Source organism: Marmota marmota, unplaced genomic scaffold (genome assembly GCF_001458135.2).
Source record: "Marmota marmota marmota unplaced genomic scaffold, marMar, whole genome shotgun sequence".
In the NCBI taxonomy this organism is placed as follows: Eukaryota; Metazoa; Chordata; class Mammalia; order Rodentia; family Sciuridae; genus Marmota; species Marmota marmota.
Window position 1 is genome coordinate 47,320,760 of NW_026000005.1, and position 13,813 is coordinate 47,334,572.

The following is a 13,813-nucleotide window of genomic DNA, read 5'->3' on the forward strand; positions in this document are numbered from 1 at the left end:
TCTTTGTTTATTGCATTTCCCAAAATTGGTAGAATATATGAGGTTTGCTGGTTTATGGAAAGATCTGTTCTCTGTGTTTTTAGCATTTGTCAGAAAAGACCTCTGGCCAGGTGTGATAGCACACACCTGTAATCCCAGGGATTTGGGGGACTGAGGCAGGAGGATTCCAAGTTAAAGGCCAGCCTGAGCACCTTTTAGCAAGACCCTGTCTCAAAATAAAAAATAAAAAGCTGGGATGTAGTTCAGTGGTAGAGCACCCCTGGGTTCCATCCTTAGTACTGCAAAAAAGAAAGAAAGACCTGGCCCTTTCCTCCTGGCTTCCACTGTCATGTTGCATGCATTGACCTTAATTTCAGCTACGTTGTAACTACTCTAGGGGATGAGCTTGATGTCAGCTTCCAGAATAGGAGTCCTTCAGAAAGCACCAAACTGACCTTGAGACCCCTTGGGCCCAAATGAGCAGAAGTCAGAACTGGTTCTGCTTTGCTTGTTCATTGTAGATCTTTGATAGGTGTGGCTTTGCTTTGAATTAAGTGATATCAGCTGCTGGAAATTGAGAAAAACAAAGAAAATGAAGGAAGAGCCCAGAATGGTCTTCCAAGTATTCTGGAGGTTAGGGCTCCTGAAAGAGTAGGGTGAGAGGGTATTTTTAGGACTGGCTTGGGTTCTTCAGTCAAGTGCTCCTCCCTCTAGCTTGCTGTGTTTTGCTCTAGTCCTTTACCTGTTTTACTTGCCAACCTTCCTCCAGTATACACTGCTTGTGGCCTTTTCCTGCTGCAACCCTAGGTGAGCCAAGAGATGTTCACTGTTCGCTGCCCATAGAAGAGGGTAATGAGCTGCTTTGCTGGGAGGGCTTTTGTCCTTGTTTATTGCCAACTACCCCTAAGAAGTATGAAACTTGTTAGACAGTTTTTACTCAGGTCCTGATTCCATTTAATGAGGCCATTTGCTAGTTGAGTTCTCATAGGTTTGAGACCTTGTATCAAGTGACTTGCCTGGCTTACGCCCTGCTTTGAGTATAGACCTCATAATAGCCAGAATCTTAGGACCATCAGGATAAAGCTGGGCACAGAGCCATGTAAAACAGCACGGTCTTTTGTGAGGAGTGATTCCTCTATTCCAGAGGAGAGACAGGTTGAATTATCAGGACTTTCCTTAGCCATGTCTAGGTATCGTTGTATTTCAATACTGAACTTGAATATACAGGAAAGGACCACCCAAGCCTTTCTCCTGTCAAGGCTAAATCATAGCCTGTGCCCTTCAGTCACCCCATTATGGTTACTGGCCTGCTTTTGTCTTTGTGCTCTGTGCCACCATGCCAATACTCAAAACAAAGGAAGTCCTGATTGGCAGGAGTCAAACTGCATGAGCACCACCCTGACCCTTCAGGGAGGTGGGGAGAGGTAGAGTATAGAATTACGTAGAAATGAGATCTTTGATTTTACATAGAAATGATCTCTCTGCTCTCAGAATTTGCTTTCTGGTAAGTGAGGTGGGATGAGTGGACTTGAAAGGACTCTTTGTTACCATGTCATGAGTCTGATTTTAACAACTCTAGTCATATGTCACTTTTTTCATTTAACTTGCTCTTTTTTTACCTTTAAAAGAAGAAAGTTTTGATTTTACCTAATATACCTAGGCTGCCTGGTAGAAAGTAGCTAGAATATTCACACCTGACTTGCCTGTGATTATACCAAAGACTGTGGCCAGCTATTTTACTTTCATTGAATCCATGCAGGGAATTTCTGAATCCAGATTCTTCATGCCAAGGGTTAATGTACAGTAAAGATATTTCTTTTTTCTTTTTAAATATTTATTTCTTAGTTGGACACGATATCTTTTTTTAATATTTAATTTTTTTTGTTGTAGTTGGACACAATATCATTATTTATTTATTTTTATGTGGTGCTGGGGATCGAACCCAGGGCCTTGCCCATGCTAGGTGAGCTCTCGGCCGCTGAGCCACAACCCCAGTTGTTAATTCTGAAGAAAATGGGAGGGCAAATGAATGGGCTAGAGGAGAGCTCTGAAGTCCATGTTGCAGGCTCTTAACCCAGTGAACTGCTCTGTTTAGATTAGTGTGGTAGGTACGGGCCTTCCTGAAAACAAAACAACGCATGAGATGAAGCTTCAGCATGGCAGTATAATCTTGTCAACACCTAAGTTGTTTAAAAAAAAAAACTTAAATCTCACTGTTAGAAAGAAAGGGGTTTCTCTAGGTTGTTGCTTAGGCATTGGATTCTGCTTTGCCCTTGTTTATTTGGACCAAAGAGTACAGTGACACCTTCTGATGTCACTCATGAGCTCACAGAGTGTACCTCATCACCATCTCTCCAGAATGGGCTATGGAGTGTACATCTTGCTGTGGGATATTGAGTTTGGGAGATGGCAAAAATTGGCATGTTTGTCAAGTGTTCTTCATGTTTTCCTCAACTCAGTCAGTATATGCTAGTAGCTTTAGTAATGGTTTCTCTGAAGAAACCATTCTCTTATAAACCACTAATTATAATTGCTGCTGTTCAAATGAGGGAAATAATGAAATTGGTATAAACATTGCCTAGAAGTTTGAAGCTGTACTAGGTCTCTATTAAATCCTTCCTTCCTTCCTTCCTTCCTCCCTCCCTTCCTCCTCCCTTCTCCCTTTCCCTCCCTCTCTCCCTCCCTCCCTCTCTTCCTTCCTTCCCTCCCTCCCTCACTACCTCCTTCCTTCCTGTGCTGGGAATTAAATCCAGAGTTTGGGTATTCTAGACAAGTACTCTACCACTGAGCTACATCCCCAGCCCCCCTCTTTAAAAAAAAAAAAAAAAAAGTGACCTGTGGAAGACCTGATGAAGAAGTATATTGTGTGGTCATAACATTAAATATGTAGTGAGGGACATGGCATATTGTCACCCTGGGTGCTGTCATCAACTTAAACCAAGAGTGGAATAATTATTAATAAATTTAGATTTTAAAGAACAAATTTTATGTGTAATTCCTAGGGAACTTAACACTTAGGGACTGAGAAGTGGCCAGGGCAAAAAAGATAGCAAATAAGCTCCTCTAAGGACACTTGAGGTGGGTGGGACTTCCAGAACCCGTGGCAGTCTGTTTTCCTCCTTTCCTTCCTCACCCAGCAATCCTGAGAGCACCACTCTGCAAGCACGTGTACCCCTGCAAATACATTTCCATTCCTAACTCCAGTTTCTAATTTGAGTTAATCAGCTTGAAATTTGTAATGAGCATTGTCCCCTGGAAATTTGACCTGCCATGACCTACACAGCTTAAATTCTAGGATAATACTTATGTGGGCATTTTAAGAAAACAGTACCTGACACAGGGTCTGAGTTTAGAAGAGTTAGAAGATTGAAAGTGTGGAAAAGAAAATGGTATGTTTTCTTCATTGCATCTTTAAACATCATAATGCAGTTGAGTACTTGGCTGTACCCGTGCATGAGGCCTGGTAAGACAGGTTGTCTCCACCTCCTGTTCTAGGGGTCCTGAGGCAGAAAAGTTCGGAAGAAGGTGATGCTGTTTTTTGCTGCAGTGAGTTGAAAGTGTTTCTGGTTATGGCTGAGCTGCACCTCTGACCTTGGTGGATTCCCCTGTAGTCTCATTGAAGGTGCACTGGCAAGTCCTTGAGCAATAGTGAGGGCCAGGCTTCACACATGGGGCAAGTTACTCCCACCTGTCTTGCGGGGCAAGTGCTGGGAGCCTCCCTGCTCTGGTCCCAGCTCCTGTGGCTCCACTCAGCCTGAAGGGCATCTGGAGTGGGAGGTGGGGTGATGGTGCCTACTCTCTGTTCAAAGTGTTTGATATGAATGTGCTGTTGTGTTTTTTGTCTCTGGTTTGCCAGGGCCTGGGAGGAGTTTCATGGCCTGGTGAACAGCAGCGGCCGCTGATCGGACGCTCCCCCTCTGTCTCTCACACTCAGGGTAGGGCCTTGTCTACCTTCTCTGTAACTCTGTGACATACCTCTCAGCCACGGGAGCCCTTTTCCCAAGGGGATGCTCTCTGCCCATTTACCCTGAGCCTCAAACAACAATCCCCGTACCATTGGGTTCCTGTTCTCCTTGGTCATAACTCCTGGGGAACCCTTGGGCAGGTCGCTTACCTTATTAGGCTTCTGTCCCCATCTGGAAAATGAAACTCCATGGACCAACAGGCCTCTGAGTTTCTGATGCTGACATTTCATAATGGTAAATGTGCCTCAAACTTTTTTTCGTTTTGCTCAGATATGGCCATTTTTAAGCCATTTGCTAATATTCTGTGGCTAAAAGGGCAGTTCCATAGACCCTACTATGGGTTAGGTGAGAGGTATGTCTCTTGTTTGCTGGTGTTGTCTGTCAGTTGTGAGGAAAGATTAATATAAATTCAAATTCAGAGTTTTAACAATGAAAGTCAGTGTAGGTGGGGTGAATTTCAAGACCGTTGCAGGTTGTACTTTAACTGGACCAGCACATGTTTTCTGGCAGGGAGGGACACCGAGATTGGGAAGCTTGGGACAGCTAAAGCATTCACTTCAAGAGTGTTTACATTTCCATCAAAAGAGTACCCAGTCCAGCTGGACACAGTAATGCACGCCTATAATCCCAGCAACTCAGAAGGCTGAAGCAGGAGGATCACAAGTTCAAGGCCAGCCTTGGCAACTTTACAAGACTCTCAAGCAACTTATCAAATCCCTGTCTCAAAAAGGACTGGGGATATAGTTCAGTGGTAGAGCACCCCTGGGTTCAATCTCCAGAACCAAATAAATAAATAATGAAAAGGACTGGGAATAGAGCTCAGTGATAGAACATTCCTGGGTTTAATCTCCAGTACCACAAATAAATAAATGTGTCTGGCCCTGCAGCGGAAGGATTTGGTATATTTTCAGTATTGGGGGAATGGATGGAAGGCCAGCATTTGCTTATGCCAGAGATGAGAGTCTGCTTCTGGACATCAAGCTACTTCTACCACTCCCATCCCTGAGAAACAAGGTATTTCTGAAGTTAGAACACATTAACTGCAATAGCTGCTTCGAAGCCCACCTTCCCAGGAAGGAAATGAGGTTTTTTCCAGAAGAGGAGATCTTCCTTCCTCAGAGGAACTGGAAGACAAATGATATTGTGGGTCAGAGAAGCAAGTAGCCAAGGATGTGGGTACCATTATGATCTAGCAGTTGCAGGGTTCCTGTACACACTGATGGTGCCCCCTTTAAATAGTTTGATTTCATTATTATAAATTCAAGTTTTAAATGACAACACCTGGTTTTTTAAACTCCAGTTTTAAAACTTTTCTCCAAAATGTTGTCGATATAGAATTTCAAGATGGCTGCCAGTATACAAAAGAAGGAATGAAATATCAGTTTCATTTCATCATGTCAGTTCTAATAGTGGATAAGTTACTTAAGAGTGCTCACAGTGAATGTGAGGAAAGGTTTCGGTTGGAAGGGTTTACTTCTTAAAGTGTATCAAATAATTGTTCTTTTTAGAGATTGGTCCACCGAGCTGGGCACAGTGGTAAATGCCTATAATTCTATAATCCTAGCAGCTTGGGAAGCTGAGGCAGGAGGATCACAAATTCAGAACCAGCCTTAGCAACTTATTGAGACCTTAAGCAATTTAGCCCCCCCCCCAAAAAAAAAATTGTCCATCTTAGTTTTAAAAAAGTATTTAAATTGGGTAGTCAGAATGAAAAACAACTTAAAATGAGCCTCTCTCCCTTTAGCAGACCTTAAATCCCCCAAGAAATGTATCTTTGAATTGCTTTGAAAAGCCGTATACTTACATAATTGCTTTTGTATAGTCCTGTTCTTTTTGTGGCTTCCCTATCTTTTCGTACACTTGATGGTTTAGGTGTTCTCTTTGAAGCACAGTCTTGGGAGTCAGTGAAGAGTGTTCGAATTTGAACCAAAAGAATCAACTCACTTCATTGCCTTAGCAGTCTTTAGAGGAATTCATATTTCATCTCTACTGCCTGAGCCTTGCTTTCAGCATAAGGTGTGCTAAGATTTGGATGCCCTGCTCTGGTTGTTTGATCTGCCACGTTAGAGCCCACACTACTTAGGCCATCTCTTACGCATCCTTTTCCCCCCATTTACAAAAAGATCATGATCTGTGAAAAAATTGGCAGAACAACTGCTCTTTAAATAATTCCTAAACCTCGAATGTTTGTCCTCACCTTATCAGCTATTTTATGTCATTATCTATAACTGCTAGTATTTTAGGACCATTTTATTTGAATTCTGTTACAAAAAGTACACTTCTTTCACCATGGCTTCAGTAGAAATCCCAACTAGCCCCTGGGATAGGATCCTGTTACCTAGACAGCTGGCTGGCTTGCATAGAACAGAGGTCTCTATTGTTGGGAGGTACACTGGCATGGTTGCTCATGGAGATGAGATGGAAATTCACCCCCACTGAACCTAGGAGTTTGCAGTTTTATTGAGTATGCAAGGAGAGGAGAGAGAGCCAGGACTGTCTACTGGGGTAGATTGCTGATAGCCAGGGAACGTTTTCCTGAAGATAATGTGCATGTCAGTCAGTAGGTTGATCGTGAGCGCCCCTTCCAAGCCACCCTTCAGGGCAGAGACTCAGATAGGATTCCTGCTTGGATGATGCCCAGCTTTCACCTGAGGACCCGGAGTTACTTCAGTGTTCCTGCTGGGTGCCAGCACAGTGACAGGTAACTCCAAGAGGGGAGGCATTCTCTGGCTGAGAGTCTTGCTCCCTCTCACCTACCTTTAGGAGTTAACTCCTGCTTTCGCTCATTATTCCAGAGCTGACTTTTCTCTTTCTCTAGAAATACTATTTTGAGGCAAAATGGATCAGGAAGCTAGTTGAGTATTTGGCTAACAGTTTTCCCTCTGGGAATGTGAATTTAGAAGCTGTGGGACTGGGAATTCTTTGAGTCCTGTTTGGTACCAAAGCATAGCCCTTGCACCATCACCGCACGACCAGAGGGCCAGGGGGCCAAGGGACCAAAGGGGCTAGCTTTGGGGAATTCATGGTAGATTTTTGAATTTCTAATTTGCTTTTAAAAGAACAAAAGTACATAAAGAGAAAAAAAACATTGCCTGTGACCTCTGCCACTTCTTATCTACATTTTTCCCTTTCCCTGTCACCTAATCTCTATACTGCAACCTGGAGGAAAGTCTCAGTTGAATATTTGTCCCCAGCTGGTTTGAGGTGAACACATTTCTTTGATTAAATTTGGCACCCAGCTTTTCTGAACCCACCCTTTTATAGAAAGGTTGGACCATAGCCACAGGCCCTTGCTGTCACCAACACAAGGCCACTTGCCCTCATTACTTTTTTCTATTAAATCAGACTCTGGGAAAACTCAGCTGGATTCTTTCTGGTTCGTTTACTGTTCTCCCCATTTCCATTTTGCAAATGGATCTTACACAATAGGACTTAGAAGGTTTTCTAACTATAAACAGGCTTCTAATAAGAGAAAGAATTAAACTAAGTATTAAATATTTGAATGGAAAGTGATAGAACTCTTCAGTTTGTCTGCTACGAAAGAAGACTTTATTTCAGTACAAAATTTCTTTCCAGAAGATTAACTGAGCAGCTTATGGCAATGATTAGCTTGAAAATCCTCTTCTTCACACTACTGAACAGGTGGACAGCTGGATCCCCACCTGCCATCTCCCTTACTCCAAGATAGACAGTTTCAGTCAGAAAATCCTCAGACTTTGTCTTTCCACAGCCCTACCTGTCTGTTCACTCTTCTAACAAGAAGAGTGGTGTCCCACTGGGCCTGGTGCTGCATGCTTGTAATCCCAGCAACTGGGGAACTGAGACAGGAAAATAGCAAGTTTGAGTCAAACCTGGGAAACCCTGTCTCAATATAAAAAACGAAAAGGACTAGGGATGTGGTAGAGTGCCCCTGGATTCAATCCCCAGTTCCAAAAAAAAAAAAAAAAAGTGGAGTCTGTCCTGATAGACCAGTGCTATCCGGTGGCTCTTGAACATAGAGGGGTCATACAGGGAAAGAAGTAGAATAGAACAACTTCTCACAAAATTGCTTTCTTTAACATTCCGTGTACGTAGGATGAACAGTCCTCTGAAATGCAGGCTTGGTGATATGGCACATCATACCTTGAGATATGCACAGCCAGCGAATGTGCCTGCTTTTCACTGTGGTATGATCAAATAGATTCCTTGTCATTCTGTATTAGCTATTTTTGTTACCTCAAAGAGATCTATCCTTTTGAAAGTTTTTTTTAAATATTTTTATTAGTTGTTGATGGACTTTTATTTTATATTTATTTACATGCGGTGCTGAGGATTGAACCCATTGCCTCACACATGTTAGGCAAATGCTCTAACACTGAGCCACAACCACAGCCCACCTTTAGAAAGTTTTTTTATAACACTGGTCTTTTAAAAATATGGCCACCCATTAACCTTACATTCAACCTTTGGTTTCCTCAGCAAAAGTAGTTGAAATGCTCAGCAACCATGGACTAATGAATCACATGGTCATACGTGTCAGTTATTAAAAAAAAAAACCTGTGGACTTTGGCAGAAACACCAATTTCTGCCAGCTTGAGCCCATCCCACCCCATCCCCCGACCTCCCCACACACACCCCTCCTTTACTTAACTAGTCATTCTCTTTGGAGTAGGGCTCTTGGTTCTTCTTGTCCTTTTGCCATCAGCCAGGGGCAGGTGAAAACTGCCATTTGTCTGGGCTTAGCATATTTTCTAAATATTTATTTACTTTGGACCAATATCACAAGTCTGGTTAATAGCCAGAATTTCTACAAATTTAAAATTAAATGGAAAATAGCAACTTCAGAAACTAGAATAATGAGAATTCCTGGCAAATTTGAACCTGAAGCACTAGGCTGGGGCAGTAGCTAGGTGGCCTTTAAAATCCCTGAAATTTTGAGATTGGGGTGGTGCTGTGACCTTCTAAGATGTCATTGGATTTCTAGTGAGGACAGGAAAGTTTACTAATGAATGGCCACACCTGCCTGAGTCCAGTGAAAGGCTGCTAAGAGTGCATGTGTTGAGATCTGCCCCCTCCTCACACTTCTTGGGAAATTAGAGCTGTTTCCAAGGTGCCTAGAGGGCACCTCTTGGAGCAGCCTCCTTTTGTGTTTTAAACTGAAGATGGCTGGGTTGGTTTATCATATGGCTGGATTGGTTTTGTTTATCATATGCACAGTTTGGTTTAGTGTGTCTCCCTTGTGTGCTTTGCTTTACTTCATCTGCCCCATTTCTACTGTGCCCTTTCTGTCCCCTGCCCTAAGTAACTGCTGTTGCTGGATTCTTATGGAACCTGTAAGAGTTTCTTAGTGTCTAAGCAAGCAATTATGTGTGTAACCTTATTCCCCACCCACTCACATGAACGTGGTTACTATGTACACACACTGTTCTAGGATCAGTGGATCTTTGGAATCTTTCCATATTAGGAGAAAACTTTTTTTTTTCCTAGCTGCATAGGGTCGCATTGTACAGGGTGCCATGACATTGATATTTACCAGCCCCCTTTTCGTTTGCATTAGAATGGTTTCTTATCTATTACTATTGCAAACAACTGAGTAGAAATTTTTGCAGGGACTTGGAGGCAGGTCACTGTTTGGCATTAGACTGGCAAGGAAGGAAAGCCCTGGGGTGTGGAGAGTCCAAGAGCTTGAGTTGAGTCCTCCCCGTTTGTGTGTGGTTGTGTCTAGACAGTCCATGTATTGAATGCTGTGTTTTCTCCCATTTTCTCTTTCAGGGACAATTCAAGCTTTCGAAATACAAAAATCACATTGTGAAAGTACACAAGCTGGCAATAATCCTTTTCTGTTTGTGTGTGTTTGTCCGAAATGGATGGAAGGCCTCTGCCAGTCCTTCCGTCTACCCGCTGAAGGGACGTCAGTGAGCCATGTGCTCCCCTTTTGCACTCATTCCTGGAGGACGGATTCCGCTAGACACCCTCCAGCATTGCTGACTTTATAAAGCGGAGAAATGGAAAACGTGACTTTGTAATAGACATTGTTTTTAGGGGCTTCTGGGAAGGGGGAGTGCAGCCTTTTATTTTGCTGTGTGCTGTCCAGACGCCTTCCAGGCCCTCTGTTGCGCTCCTCTCCTGCTGTGCAAAGGGCTCTGTAACCACGTGGACAGGCCGGAGCTGTGGATGAGCATTATCAGTATTATGAATACCTGTGCATCGAGGAACAGCTTCTGCAGAGTTCCAGAGTAACCGAATGCCTCTACCAGCTCTGCCACCAAGTTATTGGGACCATTTGTTTCATCCTCTCCCCCAGGCCACCTCTCTCTGAAAATGTGTTATTGATGTGATGACTGCCCAGGAATTTGTGTCCTCTCTCCTGCCTTACGCTCTCCAGTTTCCCTCCTATGGGGACTCTCTCCTCCTTAGGCACTGCTGCACTTAGAATTATAACCTGGTGGGAACGCTGGTTCCACTGGCATGGCTTAGAGAGTATGTCTTGGTAAGCTTGAGCAGAACCCAGTTTGAGGGAACTAGATGATAATGTAGATCCCAAGCGCAGGATTTGGCGCTAAAGGCAGTGATGGAAACATTTTCCCCTATGAGCAGGGTGTGTGTGCCAAGCCTGCTTCTATGGGTTCTTGTATGCCCCTCACTGAGGAAGGGAAGTGACAGCTGGCTATTGCCAGGTATTAACATTTAGTGTGTATATTCTACAACCCTGGAGAAAGGGTGAATGATTTTTTTTTTTGCATGGCTGTGCCTGTCTGTGGTGGTTGGAGAACCCTCCTTTCAGTCCTTATCACTGGGTATGTATGTAGCAGACGTGTGCTAACGCATGATGCCCACACAGAGCTGGCGAAGGCCACTGCAGGTATGCTTCTAAAACAACCAGTCCCTCATCAGAGAAGGTATGTGATATGACCCAGAAGGACCGAAGCCAGAGAGGTCAAAAGAACACCTAGGATTCAAGTAAGTAATGAGCAGGAGTCTTCCCACAGCCTCCGAGCAGCACTGTCTTACTTGGCTCTTGTGAGCAGTGATCACAGTACCCTAAATTAAGGCCTCTCCTTAAAATGTATCCTTGAAGCCTGAGGGATCCTTGCCACTTGGTCTTAGGAATTATATGAGAGTAACAGGTATTCCCTTATTGTGTTTATCTTACTCTCGTCCCACTTTCCAACTCCTGACCCCCTCAAATCACCACTGGGGATGCTTCCTGAAAACAGAGGAGTACAAGGGCCAAGAGGGAGGTGCTTCCATTACAAATGAAGTTAGATCCAAGAAGAAGATCTCATAGTGATTGAAACTCCAGGAATATGAAGAATGCATTCTGCTGTACAGACAATTGTGAAGGGCTCAAGCAAAGCCAGAAGCAACATTGGCTCTAGTGGGGAACAAAGGCTGCCTCTGGAGATTTGAATAGACCCCAGGAGGTCTTCACTTTTGCCTAAGCTCAGATTGCCATGTAAATTCCAAAGAGAGCAGACATTTGGATTTGCCTGCCTTTGGGCATCTACTTGATTGTTGTGTGCATGTGGGTGTGTGAGGACGTGGACAGTGTGTTTTATGAGTGGGAGTTTGTGAGGCCTAGTGCTTAGGTATATTGTCCATAGATTAGCCATTTTTTTTGTTGTTGTTGTTGGGGTTTTTTTTGTTTGTTTTAAGATTTTTTTTAATCTCCTTTGTTTTCTAGAGCTGCTCATATTTCCCCTTCCTTTGGTCATTGTAGTATTTGACAGTTATTTTTTTCCCATCAAAAATATGCTGACCTTATGTTGGTTAGAACAGGCTCATCCCTGTTAGGCAGCATCTTGCCCCAGGGTTCTCTCAGATATTCTGCCTAACAGCATAAGTGATGGCTTGAATAGTCAGTTTATCCACATGACCCTTTTTTCCAAACTAGCTTGAGAGGTCTCTCCATTTATTTTGACTCCACAGGCCTCTGATATGCCAAGATGTGACACGGTTATGGTTTTTGGTCACGGCGTCACCTGTTCTAGAGGGAATAAAGGTCTGCCAGGGCTAACATGACCAGCAGGCTAGGTTGCCACTGGAGAAAAGGGAGTCACAGTTGGGGCAGCTCTGTCCAACCCCTTTTCTGGGGCTTCTCTTTGAAATTGGCTCTTACTCCTCTCCAGTGCCCTTCTCTTTGTACCCTTCTGTTCATGTGTGTGTGTTTTCCCTGTGACACTGGCAGTGGCAATGATTTTCCACCCAAAGAGAAGCTCATGGCCCACAGAGCTCCAAGAGTGAACTTCCAAATACTTGCCAGTGAGGAAGGAGCAGCGGCTGTGACCGGGGATGTGGTGTTGCACTTTCAGAGCAGTTGTCTGCCGCGGTAATAAATGGAAATACCAGCAAGAACCAGCTCGTGGACTCGTTGATACAAGGGAAGCAGGGACTCTGGTGGTTTGTTGCTGCTACATCAGCCCTTCAGTGTGGGAGTGTCCATTTTAACTGCATTCTTGAACCAAATATGTGGGATAGTCAGAGGATGCTGATTACATTGATGTAGATTTAATATTATGAAATATTCTCTAATTACTATAATCATTGCTGCAACTCAGTTTGCCTTTTTTAATACTGGCAACTAAACCCAGGGATGCTTTACCCCTGAGTTACATCCCCAGTTCTTTTTTCTTTTCTTTTAATACTTTTTTAGTTGTAAATAGGCAGTACCTTTTATTTTATTTTATTTTATTTTTTTAGAGACAGTCCCACTGAGTTACTGAGCACCTCACCATTGCTGAGAGTGCCTTTGAATTCTGGATCCTCCTGCCTCAGCCTCCTGACCCGCTGGGATTACAGGTGTATGCCACAGCACCCGGCTCAATTTACATTTTTAATATCCAAGTATAGGTGTTAATTCTCCAAGGAATACTGGAGTAGAAGAAATTCAAAGAATTTGATTTTGAGGCAAGAAATCACTCCAGACCTCAGCTTGGAATATTTATTTATATTAAATAGTTTATTAATAGTTATATTAAGTAGTTTGGTCTAAAGATTAACTTTTGAGGCATGCTAATGACCAGCACCCATGGGAAATTCAAAGGGAAAAAACGCCTTCCAAGCCTTAGTTATTAGTCAGTTTTCTCTTACTATAACAAATATCTAAGGTTAAACTTAAAGAAAGAAAATGTTTACTTTGGCTTGCAGGTTTGAAAGTTTCAGATTGCTTATGGGTCTGTGGTGAAACAGCACCTTGTAGTGTGGCAAGCTTCTCACCTCATGGTGGCCCAGAAGTGAAAGGAAGAGGAGGGGCAGGGTCCCAATAACCCCTTCAGGGTCATGCCCCTTAACGACCTAGTTTCTTCCCACAATTCCCCACCTCCTAAAGTTCTACCTCCCAGTAGCGCCATGGGCTAGAGACCAAGCCTTTAATGTGGGGGGCCTTTGGGAGACAAACTATAGAGGTGGGCATATTGATGCATACCTGTAATCCCAGCGACTCAGGAGACTGAAGCAGGAGGATCTGAGGTTTCAGGCTAGCCTCCACAACTTAGTGAGACCCTATCTCAAAATACATAAAAAGGGCTGGGAATGTAGCTCAGTGCTAGATACCCCTGGGTTCAATCCCCAATGGGGGGAAAAAAAGCCACAACAAACCTGTAGTATCCAGTATTTTTAGTGAGAAATTAAAAATAATCTAGTCTTGAGACAGTTTTAGTGGATGAGATTTTTTTTTTTTTTTTCTCCTAAACTAGGGATTGAACTCAGGGCCTCACACATGCTAGGTAATCTTTCTACCACTCTGCAATATTTCTAGTCCTAGATAAAAAAAGTTTTTTATATATGTCAGTTTATGGTCCAAATAAGAGATGGAAACCATGCGAATTATTTTAATAATATGACATAAAGAATTGATAGTATAGTAACTAAAGAAAAGCAAAAAGTAGTAT

At 43.2% G+C, this 13,813-nt stretch overlaps 1 protein-coding gene across 2 annotated transcripts in view; it reads left to right on the plus strand.

Moving 5' to 3' along the window:
• Positions 1–12,278, plus strand: part of Eif4e2 (eukaryotic translation initiation factor 4E family member 2) — a 29,456-nt gene extending 17,178 nt beyond the window's left edge. The window contains exons 7-8 of one of the 2 annotated variants that reach the window (XM_015481561.2): positions 3,836–3,914; positions 9,696–12,278. In XM_015481561.2, the coding sequence (XP_015337047.1) occupies positions 3,836–3,881 (46 nt within the window). In that variant the 3' untranslated portion in view covers positions 3,882–3,914; positions 9,696–12,278. The remainder of the gene's footprint in view (positions 1–3,835; positions 3,915–9,695) is intronic. The other variant, XM_015481562.2, reaches the window with a different exon arrangement.
• The last annotated feature ends 1,535 nt before the right edge of the window (positions 12,279–13,813 follow it).